Source organism: Xenopus laevis, chromosome 1L, assembly GCF_017654675.1.
Source record: "Xenopus laevis strain J_2021 chromosome 1L, Xenopus_laevis_v10.1, whole genome shotgun sequence".
Lineage (NCBI taxonomy): Eukaryota > Metazoa > Chordata > Amphibia > Anura > Pipidae > Xenopus > Xenopus laevis.
Genome location: NC_054371.1, coordinates 86,774,309 through 86,795,884, shown reverse-complemented (window position 1 = coordinate 86,795,884; position 21,576 = coordinate 86,774,309). Strand labels below are relative to the sequence as shown.

Below are 21,576 nucleotides of genomic sequence, written 5' to 3'. Positions count from 1 at the left end.
AATTGAGTGAAGGCTGCGCTGTTGCACAAATAGTCGGGTCGGGGAAAGCAGCACCAAAAAATAGTGGATCCACACTTCCACTGTGAGTAATAGAAGTCAGCAAGAGAGGTGCGCTATTAACCTTATAAATCCTTAAATACAGGCACCTAAAATGAAAAGAAACTACACATGGAGTAGTACGTTCGGCTCTTTCTAGAAATAACTTTGATGTTAGAACTACTCACAATCGTGATCCTCAAACAAGAGCGTGTAGAGTGTTCTTTTTTTAGCAGGGTATATACGATGTTGAAGCGTGCGATGTTTCTGAAGGAAAGAGACGCTACAGATGGTGAAGAATCGTTAGAGATCCGACTTAGACCCTGCGGGTCCTAAGGACTTACCGGACTGCCATCAGAAGAGAGCGTTGGAAGACTCGCAAAGAGATCGCTCGATGCCGACGTGTTTCCCAGGCGCTGTTTGGACACCGTTCCCTGAGTTCAGGCAGCCTCGCTCACCCGCTGCGCGTTCGCAAACACTGCTGTTTCTCGTTCCACAGTCAGTCAGCTCGCCTCCGGTGCCGTGCAAAGGTTAAATAAGTGATTCGGAAGGGGATTAATTCTATAGCAAACTTTTATTTCATTTAATACAAAGGCCCAACGCGTTTCATATCCTACGATACTTCCTCAGGGGCATCACGTGTGTAACATCACGTCCAAGATTATATAGGGTAGATCATTTCATTAGCCTAATTGGTGATTGGCTACAAGGTTTCGTTTCCACAATTAACACTTTCGTTTAAGAATACATCCATTATAATAAATTACATTAAAATAATTAATTTAAACATACTTAAATAGTAATAAAACATTATTAAGTTAAAAAGCACTTCAAATCAATTTCTATATTTAAACCTTTGGGAGCGAGTGTTTTAAGTTTATGTATCCAGTATGTTTCTTCTCTCGATATTATTTGTATAATATCACTTCCTCGCCAGTGATTTTTCTTTTGTACTATTCCCATGAATTTTAAAAGTGAGGGGTCTGAGTTGTGATGAGTTTTAAAATGGGCTGAGACACTATGTGTCAATAGTCCCTTTCTTATATTATTCATATGCTCCCTTATTCTGATCTTCAGAGTTCTATTTGTACGTCCAATATATTGGAGATTACAGGGACATTCTAATAAATAAATTACGTTGTTGCTATTGCATGTTAACAGCGACTTAATAGTAAATTCTTCTTTTGTTACTTTTGAATCAAATGTTTTATAATTTCTATCATTGTTTGTACTTGTTTTACAGCCTTTACAGGTTCTGCATGTGAAAAATCCGTTTATTTTTTCTTTAGAGAAATAGTTACTTATTGATTTTTGATCTACAGGAGGTAGACAACTTGGTGCTAACAGTTGTTTAATTATTTGTGGTTTTTTGTATAGAATATATGGTTTTTCAGGTAAGACATCTTTTAGATCTTTGTCTTTTTTCAGAATATGCCAATGTTTTTTTATAATTGCTTCTAATTTTTTGTTTGAATTATTATAAGTTGTAATGAATGAAATAGGGTTACTTAATTTAGTTTTTCTTTCGGTGTTATTAATTAATCCAATTCTACACAAATCTACCCTAATCGTACTTCGTCCTACATGTTTCAAATTTCATCCATAAGGTTAGGGCTCATTCTACATTGTAGCCATGGACGGATTTTCACTGAGGCAAGGGGAGGCTAAGCCTCCCCAAACCTGTTTGACAAGTAAAACTTAAAATAACACCTGCTCCGTTGCTGACTTCCACTGGCCCTTTAAACAGCAGTAGACAGTTCCTGTCCTACCTCTAGACTCTAATGCTGTAGAAACAAGCTGCACTTTGATTGGCTATTACTGTTTGCAGCTTGTCCAATGAAAGCACAGCTGTCTATACAGACATACAAATGACCAACCAGCTACAGAAGTAGGCGGGGTTCAGAAACTCTACAGACAGGAAGCACCAGCCAATGTAAAGACTGATGAGAGGTACACTGTTTACTCCAGTGATCCCCAACCAAGTAGCTTGTGAGCAACATGTTGCTCTCCAACCCCTTGAATGTTGCTCTCAGTGTCCTCAAACCAGGTGCTTATTTTTGAATTCCAGGCTTGGAAGCTAATTTTAATTTAATAAAAACTAAGTATAGTGCCAAACAGAGCCTCCTGTTGGCTGCCAACCCACATAGGGGCTACCAAATAGCCAATCACAGCCTTTATTTGGCATACCAATGGACTTTTTCATGCTTTTGTTGCTCCCCAACTCTTGTTACATTTGAATGTGGCTCACAGGTACAAAAAAAGGATGGGGACCCCTGGTTTACTCCACAGTAAGAGAATATTTGCAGTGATTACAAAATAAATTCTGAGGGCACCTGCAGCAGCTGCTGTTCCAGTCCCTTTCACCCTTGTGCTGGTCATGGATTAACCCTTTCCTCTTCTATAGTTTTTTTTTTACTTTCATTGTTTTGTTTAAATATTAGTTCATGTGGAGCCCCCATACAAATATATTGTCCTGAGGTTGGGCAGACAATCACTTTCACTTTCCATTCAGCACTTCCTAGATGTCACTGCTCTCCTCACATTCCCCTGTTCTTTTCACCATTTAATTGTGTAGCCAGCACATGGGGATGGACATCAGGTCCCCCATTCTAGTGCACAAACAAGATTCTGAGCAAGGCTTGCCTTAATAACAGTGTCCACAAAATGGCTCCTGCCTGCTTGCTATAATTTTGAATTCCCAGACGGAAGGAAACAAGATTCAAACAATATATATAGTGGAATTAAATTTCATTTTGCTTGGCTGATGTGATAAAATAGGATTTTGAATCATTTTTTGGGTGACGGGTCCCCTTTAAAGTTAGAAAAAAGACATAATATTGTGGCAAATATCTAAATCATAATGGAGGGAACATCAATAGACAACCCTACAACATGTTTTATGCTATTGTATTGGGAGTATCTACCAGCTTATTACCTGTGTGACTGCGTGCTTTGCAGGTCTTTAGCCATCAAGGCTGACCAAACTCTATTTTGCTTCCCCATAATTGAAGCAGGGCATTTTATTATACCCAGTCCATGTCATAGGTTGAGGGAAGAGGAAGAAAGCAAAGTTTCCTAAACACTGTTCTGGACCTGCTGATTCCTTTAAGGATATCCACATTCACGGTCGGACTAATTCACTGGGACACCGGGAGAAATCCAGATCCAGCAGGATCTGCAGGCAAGCGGACCATTTCCATATTGTGTGAATACCAGCACAACTAGGGGTACTTGGCACAGTGAAGGAATGTATGCGCAAAGCGGGAGTGCAGGTTAACAATGGAAGTGGGGGCTTCTGTGATGAGGTGGCCTCGGGAGCAGGGAGAGGACCCAGTGGACCCAGAAACCCCATTCTGACACTAACATAATCTGAATGGAAATGGAATCTAAATGGAAATTACCTCTTACTGCAGCTTTGTGATGCGAGGATATTTCTGGTTTGTATTTGCTGAAAAAAAGATCCTTTGACTGTGTATAGTAGTTTTTCTCTTTTTGTCAGAGTGGGTCGAGGTGTCTATATCAGTATTACAAAAGGTTATGAAAAGAGCCTTTTTGCCACCCCTACACACTACCACTTGAAAGAAGATTCACACCTTACCTCATGGTAGGAGTGACCCTTTATCTGCTTCTGTATAAGGGGGCTGCTATATTTGTGCAGCAGGAGTCCGTTAACATTAGAAACTCTAACTGACAGGTTAAGAAGAGACTTACTTATAAAAGCAGAACTATCAGCTGCTCAGTGAACTGTAATTGAAAGGTTCTGAAGTGGATTGCCTAGGAACAACAACAGGTCAGTTGAGAAGGGTAGGCCAAACAAATGGTGGAAAGCTGTATGTACGTACCCAACCTCACTAGCACTCTTGTGGATAAATGTAAGCAATTGCACCAGCAATGCAACACACTTTCCTGAAGAATAGAGGCTGTTAGTGCAAAGGTAGAACTATCTTTATATTAATAATGTTTTTCACTATGTGATGTTGAACTTCCAGGTGTCTGAACACTTTTGAGCCATATAGAATAGCTGCATTAGTTACCTTGATAAAGACATCATATGACCCTATATCCACAACAAAGCAATGATGTAAAACAAAACAATTATGTGTTACTGTTTTATAATAAAATATTGACATTTATTCATGATATAACAGGGACTGCAATCTATAGTCATGTTGTTCATTCAGAACACAGGGTATATGTACCTTCAGTAAGTACTCAGCAATTTAGAGAAGAAATAACATGCACTTTATGGAGGCTGGGTTAATTATTTTTCTTAATTGCTTTTCCTTGACTGTTGAACAGTTATATTATATTATATTCAACCTCGTCTTTCAGGAGAAAAACTACTAAAGATCATTTGCTAGGATTAGTCCTCCTGTATGCACAAGTTACTTGATGTACAATATGCAGCTTTCTGACTGTCCTGGAAAACCTTGCACATGATGACAAAGAAGATATTGGAGATATCTGAATTATCTCTGCTCTCCCTCTAAACCTTGACCCTAATAAAATGAAAAATAGGGAATCCTTTTGTTTTTACCCACATTATATTAACTTTAAACCCATTTTACTTATGCACTGTTGAACAACTTGTTTTTTCACTCTAGCTTTCAGGATCTATCCATGATGTATGATGTATAAGCACCATAGCCTCTTAGATCTTTTACCAGCATTTTGTGATGGTCTATGTGCTCCCTCATTGATTATCTAATTATTGATAATGCATGTTCAAGATGCAACAGAATTGTGGGAACACAGCTCTGTCCATTAATTAGTTAATGTAACCTAGCTTATTTGTACATGTGTGAGCACAGTGCCTGATAAAAGAGGAAGACATACACATACAACTAGAAAAGTCTATTTTTTTCATTTAAAGACTTTATTGATATGAAACTTTGTATTACATATGGGCTGTTTAATGTGATATATTAGCCTGAGCAGAAAGCATGCAACCGTGGCAAATGACACTGTACTATTAATTTATTTGTTGATAGCACTGTATTATATTCAATGTCATTGACAGCCTTAAGGTAAATAACACCCTGTTCAAAATAGTGCAGGAGTCAATCTGAAAAATAATATATATATAGTGCTGTCTAAAGTATCTTAACTTCAAAATTAAACAGGCAGGAGGGGCTGGGGAGTGGTAGTATCATACTGAATGGTATTGTTCTTACGTAACTGACAAAAAGGCAAGGTTTTGGTCACCCCAGGTGGAGTAAACCCAAGCTAGGCTTAATAGACACTATCATAATTTCTATTATAGCAATGGACAACCAGTTAATGACAAAAACTAGGCCACACCCCATGATGTATGATGTATAAGCACCATAGCCTCTTAGATCTTTTACCAGCATTTTGTGATGGTCTATGTGCTCCCTCATTGATTATCTAATTATTGATAATGCATGTTCAAGATGCAACAGAATTGTGGGAACACAGCTCTGTCCATTAATTAGTTAATGTAACCTAGCTTATTTGTACATGTGTGAGCACAGTGCCTGATAAAAGAGGAAGACATACACATACAACTAGAAAAGTCTATTTTTTTCATTTAAAGACTTTATTGATATGAAACTTTGTATTACATATGGGCTGTTTAATGTGATATATTGTATATAGACATACAGTGTGCACAGGTCTAGTTTGGTCCAGCTGTTTTTCATGGCAGCTTCTCTTGTATTTCTACTAATTGTACAATTCTGCTGGTTTGTTTTAGCTCCTGCAAAAAGAACAAATAAAAAAGCGGTATAGACTGATGAATAACACCTTTTTATCGTGAGCCGATGATATTGAGCCTCAGGGGCCCATTTACTAAGGGTGGAACGGAATTCTAAGTGAATTTTCGTATTCAAAAGTTCGAGTTTCAAAGGAATTTTTTGGGTACTTCGATCATTGAATAAGCCAAAATTCGATTTGAATTGAAAAAACTTTGAATATTCGACCATTCAAAAATCAAAGTACTGTCTCTTTAAAAAACTTCAACTTTGACACTTCGCCACCTTAAACCTGCTGAATTGCAATGTTAGCCTAAGGGGACCTCCTAGAACCTATAGCCAGTATTTGGCTAAGTTTTTAGAAGTCAAAGTTTTTTTTGTGAAAATCGTTCGATCGTTCGATTAATTAGTTCGAATCATTCTAACGATTGAATTTGATCAAAAACTGCTAAATTTAATTTTAAAAAAACTTCAACTATCGAATTTTTACAATTCGATGGTCGAATTTCGAAGTTTTACCACTTCGAAATTCGACCCTTAGTAAATGTGTCCCTAAATGTTGTTTGAGAGGATGAGTACTGGATATAAAAATCAAACATAGAATATGCTTTCCCCCCACTCAGATGCTACATTCTCCTTTCAGCTATCTTTTCTTTGCTCTCCAGTAAGCTTGGCAGTGACAGTGCTGGATTTGTAACATGTCTATATCACCAGTATTAGCTGAAAACCCTTATTTACAAGAATGGCAACAGTGGGTTTCTTTTACTGTAAACTTTTAATAAATAAATTAGTTGATATGAATTTTCATTCCTACTTTCAAAAATATTATTAAAGGGGTTGTTAACCTTCCAAAAACTTTTTTCAGTTTAGTTGTTTTGCGATTGTTCACCATAAACACATACTTTTTTTAATTGCTTTCCATCTTTTATTTTTTACTGGTTTCCCACAATTTAAGTTTAAAGTTTAATGTTTCAGTCTGGCAGCTCAGTGATTCAGGCGCATAATGAACTGTTAAAATTTGCCGCATTTAGTTGATACATTTCATTGATACATTTCTCAGCAGCATCTGTGTAATATTAACAACTATTTTACCGATTCTAACAGCTCCTAACAAAGGGTTCAGCAGGGACAAAGATAACAAATGTATCAACTTAATATATCATTTTAAAACAGTTAAAGATTTGGTGACCCCCCAGTGCTGCTTTAGATGGTGAAACTTTACACTTCAATATTAGAAAAACAGTCACAAATACAAAATAGAAAGCAATTGGAAAAAGTCTTTATTTCCGGTGAACAATCTGAAAACAACTGAGATAAAAAAAGTTTAGAGAACAACCACTTTAAATCTGTGTTAATTTCAGGGAAATTAATTGAGCCACAGAATCCAATTTGTAACAAAAATGGTTTAAAATCAGTTTTTTTGCCATGTAACTATTATTTTTTTTTATTTTAGAAAAAAATGCCACTGTATTAGTTTGGGTCATGATGGCCCACTCTAAATAGCATAATCACCTATTTCTGGGTTCCAATTTATAGATTAGGAACTATGACAAAGACAAGCTCACAAAAATATCTGATGAAATGGAATCCCATTCACAAAGTACATTTTTGTTGGAGAACATACTAGTTAACTAGTTAAAACCTAATTTTGAATTCCATTAATGAAATTTGGTCTTATAAATATAATTTTAGTACAGATATATTTATTTATATTTACCTTTATTTTATTATCAGTCATTCTCAGTATCTGCCAGAGCATAACCTGAATGTGAATAAAATTAAATCCAATAACAATAAGACTGTAAGCATTGCATTGCAAAAAAAAAAAAAAACTGGACACTATAGTATTGCTTTCTTTCAATTGGTATGTGCTGTAAAAATTTCCCATGGTTATAATTAGATGCGGGATAAACAAATTGTATTAAAAAAGAAATTAGCAGTGGAAAAATGGCATGCTAGTGATCACAACACATGTACTGTATACAGTCATCATCAGCACCTATCCTGTGGTAAATGCCGCCTGAGACAGCTCCAGTAATGCTGTCCCCCCAGCACATTTCTGGGTGGGGAGGCAGCAACGCTAGGGCAGAGCCGCTCTCTCACCCTAGTGAAGCCGAATTTCTGGTTTAAAAAACGGAAATTCGGCTCTTAAAGGCACCAGGAGCAGCTTTTTGCCACCCCTGGAAACTGAGCTAGCGCTGCCGCCTGAGGCGAGCGCCTCAGCTCGCCTCATTGGCAGATCGCCCCTGGTCATCATGCAAATTTCTTGCCTAAAAAGAAAAGGCAAAATTCATAGTTTAAAATATATGCCAGACCATATTTAAAAGTAAATGTGCACCATCCCATATCTCTAATTGTTAATAGAAACTGATTGTCATCCAGCAATGGATAAAACAAATCCGGAATTATGCCAATTTCTTTACTAGAGCAATAATAGAGATTCTAAACATTCACATTAAACAGGGGTCTGGTCCCTTGTAGCTGTTCTAAAAATACTTGATAATAATAATAATACTAAATAATAATCAATATATGGCAATACTGGCCTTCAGTTAAACTTTATACTTTGTAGCACTGGGCCATCCATATCCCTACAGCCCTCTATTCACTACCAGAAGCTTTACTTATTTCTCTGTAGATGAGCACAGACGGGCATGATCTTGCACCCAACAGTGTTTCAGGGACTGCATCAGAGCGTGTCCAGGGGGGCCGCACTACTAGTGCAAAGAGCGCTATTGTGCTTGCTGCACTAGCAGAGCCGAATTTCCATGTTAAAGAATTCAGCTCTTAAAGTTATCAGAGGCAGCTTTTTTTTAGTTGCTTTAGTAGCATATTAACTAAGCATTGTGCCCAAGCCCTTTAGGTATTTATGAAGTTAAATTGCAACTCACAGACATTTGATGAAAGTGACTCACAAATCTTAAAGGAACAGTAACATCAACAAATGAAAGTGTTTTCAAGTAATGAGTAAATAATGTAGAGTTGCCCTGCACTGGCAAAACTGGTATGTTTGCTTCAGAAACACTACTATAGTTTATATAAACAAGCTGCTGTGTAGCCATGGGGCAGCCATTCAAGCACAGGACACATAGTAGATAACAGATAAGTTACATAGAATCCCATTGTATAGTATAGTGTTTATCTGTTATCTGTTGTGTAACCTGTGCCTTTTCTCCTTTTTCAGCCTTAAACGGCTGCTCCCACAAACACAGCAGCTTCTTTATATAAAAAAGTATAGTATCTGAAGTAAACACACCCATTTTACCAGTGCAGGGCAACAGTACATTACATTTTCATTACATTAAATATATTAATTTTTTGGTGTTACTGTTCCTTTAAGAACATGTTCATTTAAATACATACAGAAAAATCCCAATGAATGTTGGGATTTATAGATCTTACATTACAGCAATTGTCTTTTCTACTTACTATCCTGGGTATTGTTTTCGGTTGTTCTTGGTATCTGCCATAACCCACTCTGAAAGTAAAAACAAGATTGCATTTTGCATAATATAGTAATCACACTAAAAAGCCAGCTTCATTTACACTGTGCGTGATCTGACTGTCACATAGAAATATTTGGGAGAGGTGTTGTATAGGCAGGGGCAATCCTGGCCCCTCCGCTGCCTGAGGCAGCAGCAGTTGCTGCTGCCCCCCCCCCTCCCCTGGAAATTCACTCTTAAAGTACCAGGAGCAGCATTTTTTCTGCCCCTGGTACCTAGTGGGGCGCTGCCGCCTGAGGCGACAGCCTCAACTCGCCTCATTGGCGAAGCACCCCTGTGTATAGGGCAAGAAATGATGGTGATGGGAATGTCTCAGAGAAGCAGAAGTCAGTATATCTGAGCTGTGGTTTGTCTGCTGCCATCATATCCACTTTCAGGAGAACTAAACCTTTACAAATGAATATGGATAAAAATGCCATATTTTATATACTGAACTCATTGGACCAGCCTAAAGGTTCAGTTTCTGAATAGCAGCAATGATCCAGGACTTGAATCTTGTCACAAGGGGTCGCCATCTTGGAAAGTGCCTGCGACACTCACATGATCAGTGGGCTCCGAGCAGCTGTTGAGAAGCTAAGTTTAGGGGTTGTTGCAAATTTACAAACAGAACATGAGGTTTGTTTGTATTATAAGCTCATGCTACAAGGTTTATTATTACATTCTGATGCTAATTGCACTGGTTTCTGAGCTGATGTAGTAATTATCTGTATTAAGTTCTAATCTGCCTTATACTGTGGTATTTATTTTCTATTTTCTATTTTGAGTTGATTCCTAAACTCAAGTAACTGACAGAAGTACAGAGCAGTGTATTTAATATATATTTTTTGTCCAGCAGTGAGATAAGCACATTTGGTCTGCTGCTGTCTGTCTGATAGCAAGACTTGTGTGCTCCTACATTTGTGTCCGTACTTGAAAAGTATAAAAAAAGCTACTATATTAAACAAGTTACAGTTGGGCCCACATGTGCATAGTACATTACAGAAAAGTTATGTGCAATACAGTGGCTTAGTCTTTAAAAACCCACAGCATGAAAACCTTTCTTATGCAAATAAGGCTGTAGCTGGCAAGAACAGAGAGTTTTAAGGGCTCCTTTTTTAAGCAATATTCCGGCATAGTTTCTCACCAAAATCACACACAACATTTTGCTGCAGATACTGAAGGTGCAAAGATTTGTGTTGGTTAGTAAATTGTACTGATATGAATGCAACTTTCACATCAGGAAATTTACACATTTTGTATTTTGGTGTTTGTGGACCTTTCTGGACATTTCTGGCTATTTTTACTCACTTCTGTTCCATTTGCAGTCATTATTGGTATATTCCATATCATAGTCTGAAAGTACAAGATAAAATTAATTCTTGCATCCTACAATAAGCAAAATATGCCATTTAAAAACTCGAGTTCTTTATTTACTTTTTTTTAAGCAGTAACATTTATGTACTGCACTCACCTTGTTATAAACTTTGTACCTTACCACAGTTGTATAGTTTTCAGGAAATGCCGCACTCATTAAGGTTGTGTGGATTGTCATTCTAAAAAAGGGAACAAACTTGAAGCCAACTCATCCAGTCATGCAAAAGTTGCAGCACATGACACAACCACCCTTTCTAGCAAGTTCATAAATGAGCCAACACTTAAAAATATATAAAACACACCTATTTAAAACTGGAGGCACCGACAATACCTGCAATGCAGAGAGAAATACAATTTATATAGGGCAATCGTGCCACCAAAACATATGTAATCTATAAAGCATACACACTTGCATGTCTCAGGACATAAAGAAAAAAGATATATACATGGGACAGCAAAAGTTAAAGTTTATAAAGATGTTTCACTACCAACTACAGTATGTCTAGGGGACCATAAACCATGTAAAAGAGCTATATATGCATAGTAAAAGGATAAAACAGGACCCCAACCTCTCACAGACTAAACACTACATCTCAATTGTATGGCAAAGAAAATAAAAAATATATGTAGAGACAGATTTTGACCACGCTGCTAGCAACACCTTATTCAAAAGTATGGTAAATGTGGTTCCTATGATAGATGAGGGTGCCTAGGATTGCTTAGGGACAAGAGATGCATTAAGACAGTTTGTGTAGAATGAGTTCACACTAAAGAGCATTTTGGTGGATATAGATTTGAAAGTGACTACATTGGTATAAAAGCTCAGCATGGAGGTATGACAGTGTATTATTCAAAATCCTCTTAATTTTTAAAATTAAATGAAACATATAGGATACGTAAACCCTCCCCCCCAATATTGTAGGCAATAATGAATAATACAGTATATGGTGCTGGTTTTAACTTGGGCTAAACATTAATACCAGGGTTTATTTATAAACTTCGAGCAGGCCAGAATGGTTTGCACAGTGAATATATTTGCCCTGCACATGGTTATATTTATAGAGCTGGATAAGAGTGGAGTATTTAATGTGCAAACAAAATTGCAAACATTTCTTTGCACTGCGAATGTCCATTAGAGCTTTTTAAATATTGCAAAAACTGTAAATTGCGAATATTTATGTGCACACCCTACGTTAAAGATATGCCACGAATTTGGTGGAGGAGAAAATATTTGTGAAACAGTTCAATTGTGAATATAAATTACAATCAACAACACAGTGGGTGCACTCACGCAAACACTTTCGCTAGCCATTCGCGAAAATTTGTGCACAATATGAATTCGCAAAAAACGGAAAGACAGGGCACAGAGGTGCAATATTTTAGAGTTCAGGAAAAAACATGGGCAATACAACCATTAGGGAATAAATATGTGCCGCGCAAACTTTATAAATGACCCCCAGTACCTTAAAAAATTGAAGCTCCTTATAGATCTGCTTTGGTCCCTGTCTGTGTTTTAAATGTGGGGCGTGTCCTAACAGTCCCTGCCAGAAGCAGAGTAGGAGGGGCATAGCCAATTGCACCCCTGAAATCACACAAGCAAAGCAAAGCTTCAGTTCCGAGTCAGGTCAGCCTAGCTGCTAATTGGTTCCTATACTACAGTGCAGTGTGCTGTGTGCTGCCGGCTTGTTTTTTCAAACAATTTGTGTCCTTTAACAAACTGACTTTACATCTCTCTCACTATACATTTGTTGTCGTTCATATCCTTCAGTGCAGTGTGCTGAGTGCTGCTAGCTTCCCTGCAAGGCCTGGGAAAGGAGGCAGCAGGAAGTGGAATGGATGGGCGGGACTAGTGAGGTTTTTGCAAAAATGTTCAAAAAATCAGCCTGAAACACAAGTTCTTTTTAGCACTTTCCTTCTATATTTAAAGTAGTATAATGCACTGGCACTTTCTTGTTTTTCACGCAATATGTCTCCTTTAAGAAGTTGCCTAAAATGGAATGACAACCTGATATAGAGAGTCCATACTGATGTTTTTCTGGCTAGTGAAATCCAAAGCCGCAGTTGCAGGGGTTCTGTGAAAAAGTATTTGGTAAAAGGGCAAGTTAGAAAAAAAGCAAATACATGAAAAATAATTAAAGTTCCAATATACAGTATATAACATGAAACAATGAAGAGGGTTTGTGCTAGATATACTTTTGTGAATCGTTTTAATTATGAGAAAATATATGGGTTTTGCTATTTCTTGAGCTAAACAGGGTAAACAGGGAGATTTAAGCTAATTCATGTTTGTTCCTTGCATAATTGGCTCCTGCTAACAACAGTATTCCAGCTAACAAGGTGAAGGAGGGGGTTGTATTATGGTTATCTAATGATCTACCTTGCATACATGATCAGACATGATTAAAATAATAGGTACAAAGTATGTTCAGCACAAGCCCTCTTTTTTGAACTCATGTTCAATATGGGGGCATGATGCCCCTTTAACACACAAACGTTTACATAAATCTTCACATGTTTTAAGTCCTGTAAGTGCAGCACTTTGATCCTTCCCTACACATCATCATTAATAGAGTTCAGATGTTTTGTTATCATTTTTACCTGCGATCATCAAATGTAGGTGGCATTTTCCAGTGGTCGTAATTAGTTTGTACAAGGAACCATCTGTATTCACCAAGGAAGAGATAAAAAAAAGCATTGTTGGATTTACTTAAACTAACTAAAATATTTTTTAAAAAAAATAAACAATTACTTGCTCACTGGTTTACGCAGAAGAAATGAAGCCTGGCCTCTTAGTTCTTTATAAAAATTTTAAAGGTCCAGCTTGAATGTTTTAAATTTCTCTAATCAGTGTCAATGCTAGCCTTAAAGGGATTCTTTTATGATTTTTATGATGTAGTTTTTATTTCTAAATTACACTGTTTACATTAAAATAATTTACTCTATAATATGTCTAGCTAGTTTCAAAATTAAATATAAAAAATCTGTTTCTCTTTTGAGAAATGGATTTCAATGCAGAATTCTCCTGGAGTGGCACTGTTAACAGATGCATTTTGGAAAAAAAAATCATTTTTTTTCTATGACAGTATTCCTTTAACATTAAACCATAGATGCTTTACCTTATTGTATTTCTAAGGGGCTGGTGGCTGAGTAGTTAACATGTCTTGCTTGCAGAGCTGGTGTTCTGAGCTTACCTGCATCCTGGACAATATGTGCAAGAAGTTTGGTGGACTTCCTATAAAGCCTTGTGTGTGTGTTATAACTCACAAAAATGGAGGGGCAGAAATTACAACCCCACCCCCCAAAACATTGTGCATATGTTTGATGTGTCCTAATAATTTTGTATTGCATGCAAGCACAGCATACTGGCCCGATTATAATAGGGAATTTGGATAATAAACTATGCTGTGGAAGTGACAGATTGCTGTAATTTCTGTAAAAATGTTATAGTGCTTTAAATACAAAGGATAATAATGGCAATATACAGGGATGTACATCTCTTTAATAGCATTTAAAGACATTCATTTTACATTGTGTTTATTCCTGTGAAAGCCATTGTTGTATTTAATTTTCTGTAAAGGTAACCTTATCCTGTAAAAGTTGCCATGTTTTCAAGTTTAATTTATTGCGATTAGAAGTGGTAGGTTGAGGGCATCTTGCAAGTATCATTCATTGCGCTTGGCAGAAGCCCGCTTGAGATATTGAGGTTGTATAGGTACGTGTTATATATTCAAGCTATGGAGATCCAAATTATGGAAAGCATTCTGGATATCAGATCCAATACTTGAAATATGTAAAATATTGCTCATAAACTTTTTTGCCAATACCTAACAAGTATAAGGAACTTACTTTCCTCTTTTATTATCCAGAAATCGTGCATCAACAACACCATTCCTGTTTCGGGTTATAACTGCCCCTTCTCCTGCTTTTGTGCCAGCCAAAATAAAGAAAACCTGAGTGATGATTGGACCTTTGGATAGTTTGAGAAATGCATCTGTGTAACTCTTGGCCTCATTCAAAGTCTAGTAGAAAGAAAACAACTTGTGGATATTCTTGCAAAAATACAGATCAGACCGGAACATAAAACTTTAAAGGGATTCTATCATAATTTTTAAGGTGTAGTTTTTATTTCTAAATTATACTGTTTACACTGCAAATAATTCACTCGACCATGTCAAATTTAATTCCTAAACCAACAAGTATATATTTTCTTAGTTGTAATATTGGTGTGTAGGCAGTCATATCAGGTCACTTTGCCTGGTCATGTGCTTTCAGGGTGCGTCAGTGCTGCACTATGGAACTGCTTTCTGACAGGAATTGTTTCTCCTATTCAATGTAACTGAAGGAGTCACAGTGGGACATGGATTTTTACTATTGAGTGTTGTTCTTATATCTACCAGAGAGCTGTTATCTGGTTACCCTTCCCCTTGTTCTGATGATGGGCTGCTGGGGGGTGGGGAGGAAGGGGATGATATCTCTTCAATTTGCAGTGCAGCAGTAAAGAGTGACTGAAGTTTATTAGAGCAGGAGTCACATGACTGCGAGCACCTGGGAAAGTGATATTATGCTTCCCATGACAGTATCCCTTTAAACTTCAGTTTTGGAAAAAAACAGTAATAAATAAAATGGATAGCAAATGAAAAGAATCTTTATTTCTGATGAACAATCTGAAATCAACTTAAAAGTGTTTGGAAAGTGAACAACCCCTTTAACATGAAAGGGCCAGTCCCGGTGCACACACAGTACCTCCTCACCACCACCTCACAGCTTGTTCGTTTGCAGTAGATGGTAAAATTTAACTGGCAGTAAAGTTTATGATTAAAGTAGGGATACTTACATCTCTAATAAGCCAACTCAGGGGAGAACTATTCTTTGTCAGAGCGGAAATCGCATTTATCCACCAACTAGTGTCGTACTCTGTGGGAAAAAAAAAGATTTAAAATAAACAAACTAAATATCAAGGGACTGTTAGAATGGGTTACTGTCCCTATATTTAACTTAAAAGCATAGAGAAATATGTATTACGATTTTTTTCCAATTTAAAGTATTTTTTATTCTAACATATTTAAATAAGGAGGACATATGTCACTACAGACTTACAAACAAGAAATATTTTCCGATGTCTGATTTGTCAACAAGACACATTATATTTAGTGATGAGCAAATCTGTCATGTTTTTGCCAGAAAATTCACGAAAAGGCAAAAAATTCACTAAACTCTTTTTTTTAAATGTAATATTAGCTTTGCATTCTGAAATAAGAAGTTTTCTAAATATATTCAATTAAAAGTACTGAACCGTTTCTGAAATAATCAGTTTATCTTCACTATCCCTCTCTCAGCACGTGTTTCTCTTCATTCTCTCTTCATGCAGGAGTTGGGTTTCAGATATTCATTGACAGTTAGATCCAATATATCTTATAAGGGGCTCCTTTTGCCTAGAAGATGTATTAGAGCTCACTATTTAAATCAACAGACATCACGTCTCTCTACATGCAGGATTTGTGCAAAGAGCAGTTATTTTGTTAGATTTTGTTTGTACTGGAATCATTTATTTGAGTGAGCTCTAATTCATCTGATAGTTTGTTAGATTTTGTTTGTACTGGAATCATTTATTTGAGTGAGCTCTAATTCATCTGATAGGAATGGAAGCACCCCCTGTAAGATATATCGGATATAACTGTCAATGAATATCTGACACTCAACTGCTGCATGAAGACAGAGTGATGAGAAACCAATACTGAGAGAGAGGAATAGTGAACAAGAAAGGACAAAGCCAAGCACAGAGTTTAATAATAAAACATTTACCTCGTGCATTTGCTGCTACTGTAAATTTGTTAGGACTTTGCCCAGTAACAAGTCCTACATAACCCACAAAGGTGGTTCCTGTATAAGCAATCTGGAATAAAAAGGAACATTATAATTACCGAAATATAAAAAAGAAAAAGTATCCTCAAAAGGAAAATAACGGTCACCGACTTATTCAAGTGCGGTGTGCATAGTGCAATCTTAAACACAATTTCAGACCAACTGGGCCATAATTTTAATCAATGTTTAATGGAAAATTTCATTTTTGGAATTACAACCCCTTTAACACTTAGTAGTTAACCTTGAATTCAAATTGCATATATTTATGTTCTGTTTACTGCATTGTATATTCTATTAGTGTTTCATATAAAATGCACACCACTGTACATAGAGGCAATGCTATTGCTATATAAAAATATGCATACATAAATTCTTGTTTTTGTCCAGTTCACTAGTTTACTGTATGGCAGTGGAACACTTTTTGTTACAGTGAGGATCTGTTAGGTGCAAAGGTGGGGGTTGCTCCAGGCATATAAGAATTACCTTAAGAATAAAGATTACACCATGCAAGTTCTATTCAACACAGAACTGAACTAGAGTGCTAGCAGTTCACCAGCAATCACCAGACCCTGAGACAGTTACCAAAATGTTTCCTCCTAGTCTGTTCACTCCCTCTGCATCTTCTGACTTGCTCTTTCTTTATTTCTCACTTTCTCGCCCTGTCTGCCTCTTCCCATTTATTTATTTATTTATTTTAAATTATTTATTTACATAGTCTTGTTTCTGCCATTCTGTTCACTGTCTTTCTCCCCTGCCTCCAAGCTTCTTCAATAGCACATCATGCTGTGATAGGACAGTAGGCATAGGAGGAATTGTAATGCTTGGTCCAATTAGGGAAGCATCAAATACAGAACTTGGCTCATGATTTAACCAAAATCCTACAACTTTTTGAATTGTGTTGAGCAAAAGCAAATCCAATCACACACACATACAATGCTAATTTTGAAATGTGAAAATACAGGGTTCAATTTAGTACTAGTCCAAATCTTGTACTAAAGATTCCCAATGAATTAAAGAGGGTTGTTCACCTTTATATTAACATTTAGTATGCTGTAGAGAGTGATATTCAGAGACAATTTGCAATATGTTTTAATTTTTTTATTCAGCAATCTGTTGCTAGGGTCCAAATTACCTTAGCAACTGTACACTAATTTGAATAAGAGACGGAATATGAATAAAACAGGCCTGAATGGAAAGATGAGTAAAAGATGAGTAAAAAAAAGTAGCAATAACAACATTTTTTGTACTGTACTAAAACTGGAAGGACAGGAAAATCAACCTAATTTATCAAAACTGTACTTCCTTTCTAGACAGCTTCTGCTGTGTTCTCAGTATGTATTCTGGCCTACCATGAGTAAATCAGTGCCAAAGGGAAAGGGAAATTATTTTGATAGCACTTTTCTCCCATGGGACACACATTGTTTTACTGCAAGCAAAGCAGCCAGTAATGGCACTGGGACACTAGGATTGCCTAGTTCAGGGTCGCAAGATGTTGCCACAGCGAATTGAACTTGAACCAGAGTCTCTAGCATGAGATTACACATCAAAGGCTGACCATTTAAATTCTAGGCCAACTCCCTCTCTGCAGGGCTGGCATGGGACTGTGGCAAAAAAGGAGGGTAAAGAGTGAGTTTAGGGGGTAGATGCGTACATTGCCATACATACACACACTGATGTGATCAGATTTCTGTTTCTCATTTTTTCTTCACAGTTGTATAATAAAGACTAAAGGATATCTTGGAAGGCATAATGTAGGAAAGAATATGCCAAGTAGTTATAAGCCACCAACGACTGAAAAGGATCTGTAAGCAGATATTCCCTTTTACTATACGTCTTACTGGGATACACAGTAGGTATAGAATCATTGCAATCCACTTCTATAATCATGACAGTAACAGTAGTGATGGACGAATTTGCGCCGTTTCGCCGGAAAATTCGCCACGAATTCGCGCCTGGCGAATAAATTCGCCCATCACTAAGTAACAGTGATTATTGTCCCTTACACATTAGGCTGGATAATTAGTATAAGGTACACTTTTGGAAAACCTGTAAATTTCACTGTAGCTTAAATAATTTATCTTTAAAACATTCTTTTTGTATTGGATGATGCAGTGGTCTAAAGAGAGTATGCAACATTACTGGATTCAGTTTACAACATGGTTTAAAAGCTCATTTGCTGGAACTCTAGCCCTAGAGGATAAAGTTGCCAAGACATTTCTCTTTATCCTTTGTGAAACACAGATAACTGATGGAAGGAAACAGAGAGAGATACACCCTTGATTCAGTATCAATTTGCTCTTCCTGTGGTATCTAACATGCACTCCAAGGATTTCATTTTCTACATGCCTAACCTTATTACATTTCAATTCCTTTGCCTAAAACTCGTGCTCTTAGTTCCCACTAACAACACAGAAATCTAAAATGTTAAATATTGTTACCAACAAAAAGTTTACTATAAATATGGGTATGGGACCTGTTATCCAGAATGCTTGGGAGCTGGGGTTTTCCGGATAATGGATCTTTCTGTAATTTGGATCTTTATACCTTAGTCTGCTAGAAAATCATTTTAACATGAAATACAACCAATAGGCTGTTCTGCTTCCAATAAGGATTAATTATATCTCAATTTGGATCAAGTATAAGGTATTGTTTTATTACTACAGAGAAAAGGGTAATACATTTTAAAAATTTGGATTATTTGGATAAAATGAAGTCTATGGGAGGCGGCCATCCCATAATCTGGAACTTTCTGGATAGAACCCTACCACCACATACCAATTATCTGCTTGGTACTTTTTTCTTTCTATTCTCTTTTTGTACTTTTTCTGAGGACTAAACCCTGTTTTGCATTTTGTAGATGGAGAGCTTTTGTGAATGGTAAAGGGCTTTTGCCACATGCTTGAGTAGGCTTTTAGACAGATGAGCAGGTGCTCTGAAGACCTGGCATGGTCAAGTCAAATTATATACAATAGACCACAGTTCTCGATCTGAACCCAATGAACATGTGCAGATATCATACGGAACCTCAACACACAGAAGTCAAAAAGAAAGGGTATGGTGGGTATATAAAAATATGCCTTATAAAATGACAAAATTTGTTTTACCTCTCCATTTTTTTTAAAGTCTACATCCATTGTCAGCTTTGCTAATAAATTTGAAAACAGAAAATCCATATTTCTTCCAAGGTAAACGTTTCCTTTTTCATCCTCAGCTATTATGCTTGTGCAGAACCTGCAGAGCAGAGAGTGTCACTACTGTTATTACTGTACATTTAAAGCAACATGACAGAAATTCAATCAATGTTTTTGTGTAAATTAGCATTCAGTTGACATAGGTCATTTTTCACTGGAAGCAAGTTAAGTTGGGGTTTCTTGATGCTTATTAATCAGAAATGTTGCCATTTTAAACATTGTTTTAGCAATAGTGTGTTATATCAGTCAGGCACAGTCTACTTACATTGCAGCTTCATAGCCAAGATTTAGGATCACAACCTCCCCAGTGCTCATACTAAGAACCTTGGAAATACCACGAATCTCTCCCGCATAGGTTTTACCAGCAAAAAAGGTCAAATAGACCCCTGCCAGCGGTCGAAGTATGTGTAGGGCCCATTCAGGTATCACTATCCTAAAAACAGAACACATTTCAGTTTTTTAACAAACAAATCAGGAACATTAAATTCAGAATGTAGCGTATACTATTTCATATTTGCGTAAATGCTGCATTGCCTTTCAAAGAAGGGTTAGTGTATTCTATTGAAAAATTACATTATTACACTGGTTTATTGCTAAGTCAAGTAGTATAGGCACTCAAGACAAAAAAAGAAATTCTCTACTCAACCCAAAAGTCTGCTATTGTTGCAAAAAGGCACCTCTAAAATATTAAAATTGTGATGAATGAATACTTATGCAAACAATATGTTTCAGATTTTCTATATTTCTTATGGTTTTGTATTAAAGGAGTTGTTCACCTTCTAGTATGATGTAAAGAGTGATATCCTGAGACAATTTGCAATTGGTTTTAGTTTTTTATTATTTGTGGTTTTTGAGTTACTGTATTTAGCTTTTTATTTAGCAGCTCTACAATTTGCAGTTTCAGCAACCTGGTTGCTAGGGTCCAAATTATCACAGCAACCATTTACTTGGAATAACAGTATGGAATATGAATAGGAGAGGATCTGAATAGAATTGTGAGTAATGAAAAGTAGCAGTAACAATACATTTGTAGCCGTATAGAGCATAAGAAGGCAAATAATTAAAAAACTATAAAGAGGGAAAAAAGACAATTAAAAAGTTGCTTAGAATTAGTCATTCTATAACATACTAAAAGTTAAGGTGAACCACCCCTTTAACATATAGCTTCTGCCACTTTAATATACACATATTCTAGCTGCAACTCTGCCACCCTTACTCTCCATACGTACTGTATAATATAAAAATTGAATATACACTTACTCTAGAATCCTCTTCACCACTACTCGTATCTCAGTGTGGTTGTAATTGTTTAATATTGGCTCCCAGCGCTCTTCTGGGGGATCATCCAGGTTGATGCTATAACGGGGGGCTTCTAAGTCTTCTGTGTAGTAGGGATAAGAGAAAGAACAGGACCCCAGAAAAAGGAGTAAATAAAGCATGGCCATTGAGTATCCAGGGAATGTGCACATCAGGATTTATAGGAGTTGAATCTTTGGAGCTAGTCCTGTGCACTGACAAACACTGGAAATTGAAAGGGCTGTATAAGTAAGGAAGAACTGAGGGAGGGTCTTAATGCAAGAGCAACTTTCAAGAACAGAATATTTTTATCTTTCTCCAGTGTTGCTTCCTGCCTAAACACATTTAGTAAGTTTAACTTGTCTATCATTATCCAGGAAGAGCAGCCAGTAAGATTTCTACACTTTATTTAAAAATATTTGTGTGTAAAATATAGGAAAAAAACCACAACGCAAATAGATTTGTAGGCATAAAGCCATGGGCTCCCTCAGAAGGGACAGAAACAAACTTTGCTCCAATGTTTGTTCGATAATGTTAACAATAAAATTATTTATGTTAAGTTAGAGGAAACAAGTGTTCTGAATGTATCTTGGTACTACTGGTGGATGATGTGTCTGAGAT

The 21,576-nt window shown here is 36.7% G+C and overlaps 1 protein-coding gene across 1 annotated transcript; it reads right to left on the bottom strand.

Moving 5' to 3' along the window:
- Positions 1-5,577: 5,577 nt before the first annotated feature.
- naaal.L (Putative ortholog of asahl protein, 1 of 2 L homeolog) lies at positions 5,578-21,164 on the bottom strand. The gene is given in 14 exon segments (NM_001086560.1): positions 5,578-5,755; positions 7,468-7,512; positions 9,180-9,228; positions 10,541-10,585; positions 10,704-10,785; positions 10,909-10,937; positions 12,612-12,678; positions 13,205-13,267; positions 14,453-14,625; positions 15,441-15,520; positions 16,409-16,499; positions 19,573-19,699; positions 19,925-20,092; positions 20,920-21,164. Coding segments are annotated over 13 exon segments (1,185 nt in total). The 5' UTR covers positions 21,099-21,164; the 3' UTR covers positions 5,578-5,755; positions 7,468-7,480.
- Positions 21,165-21,576: the final 412 nt, after the last annotated feature.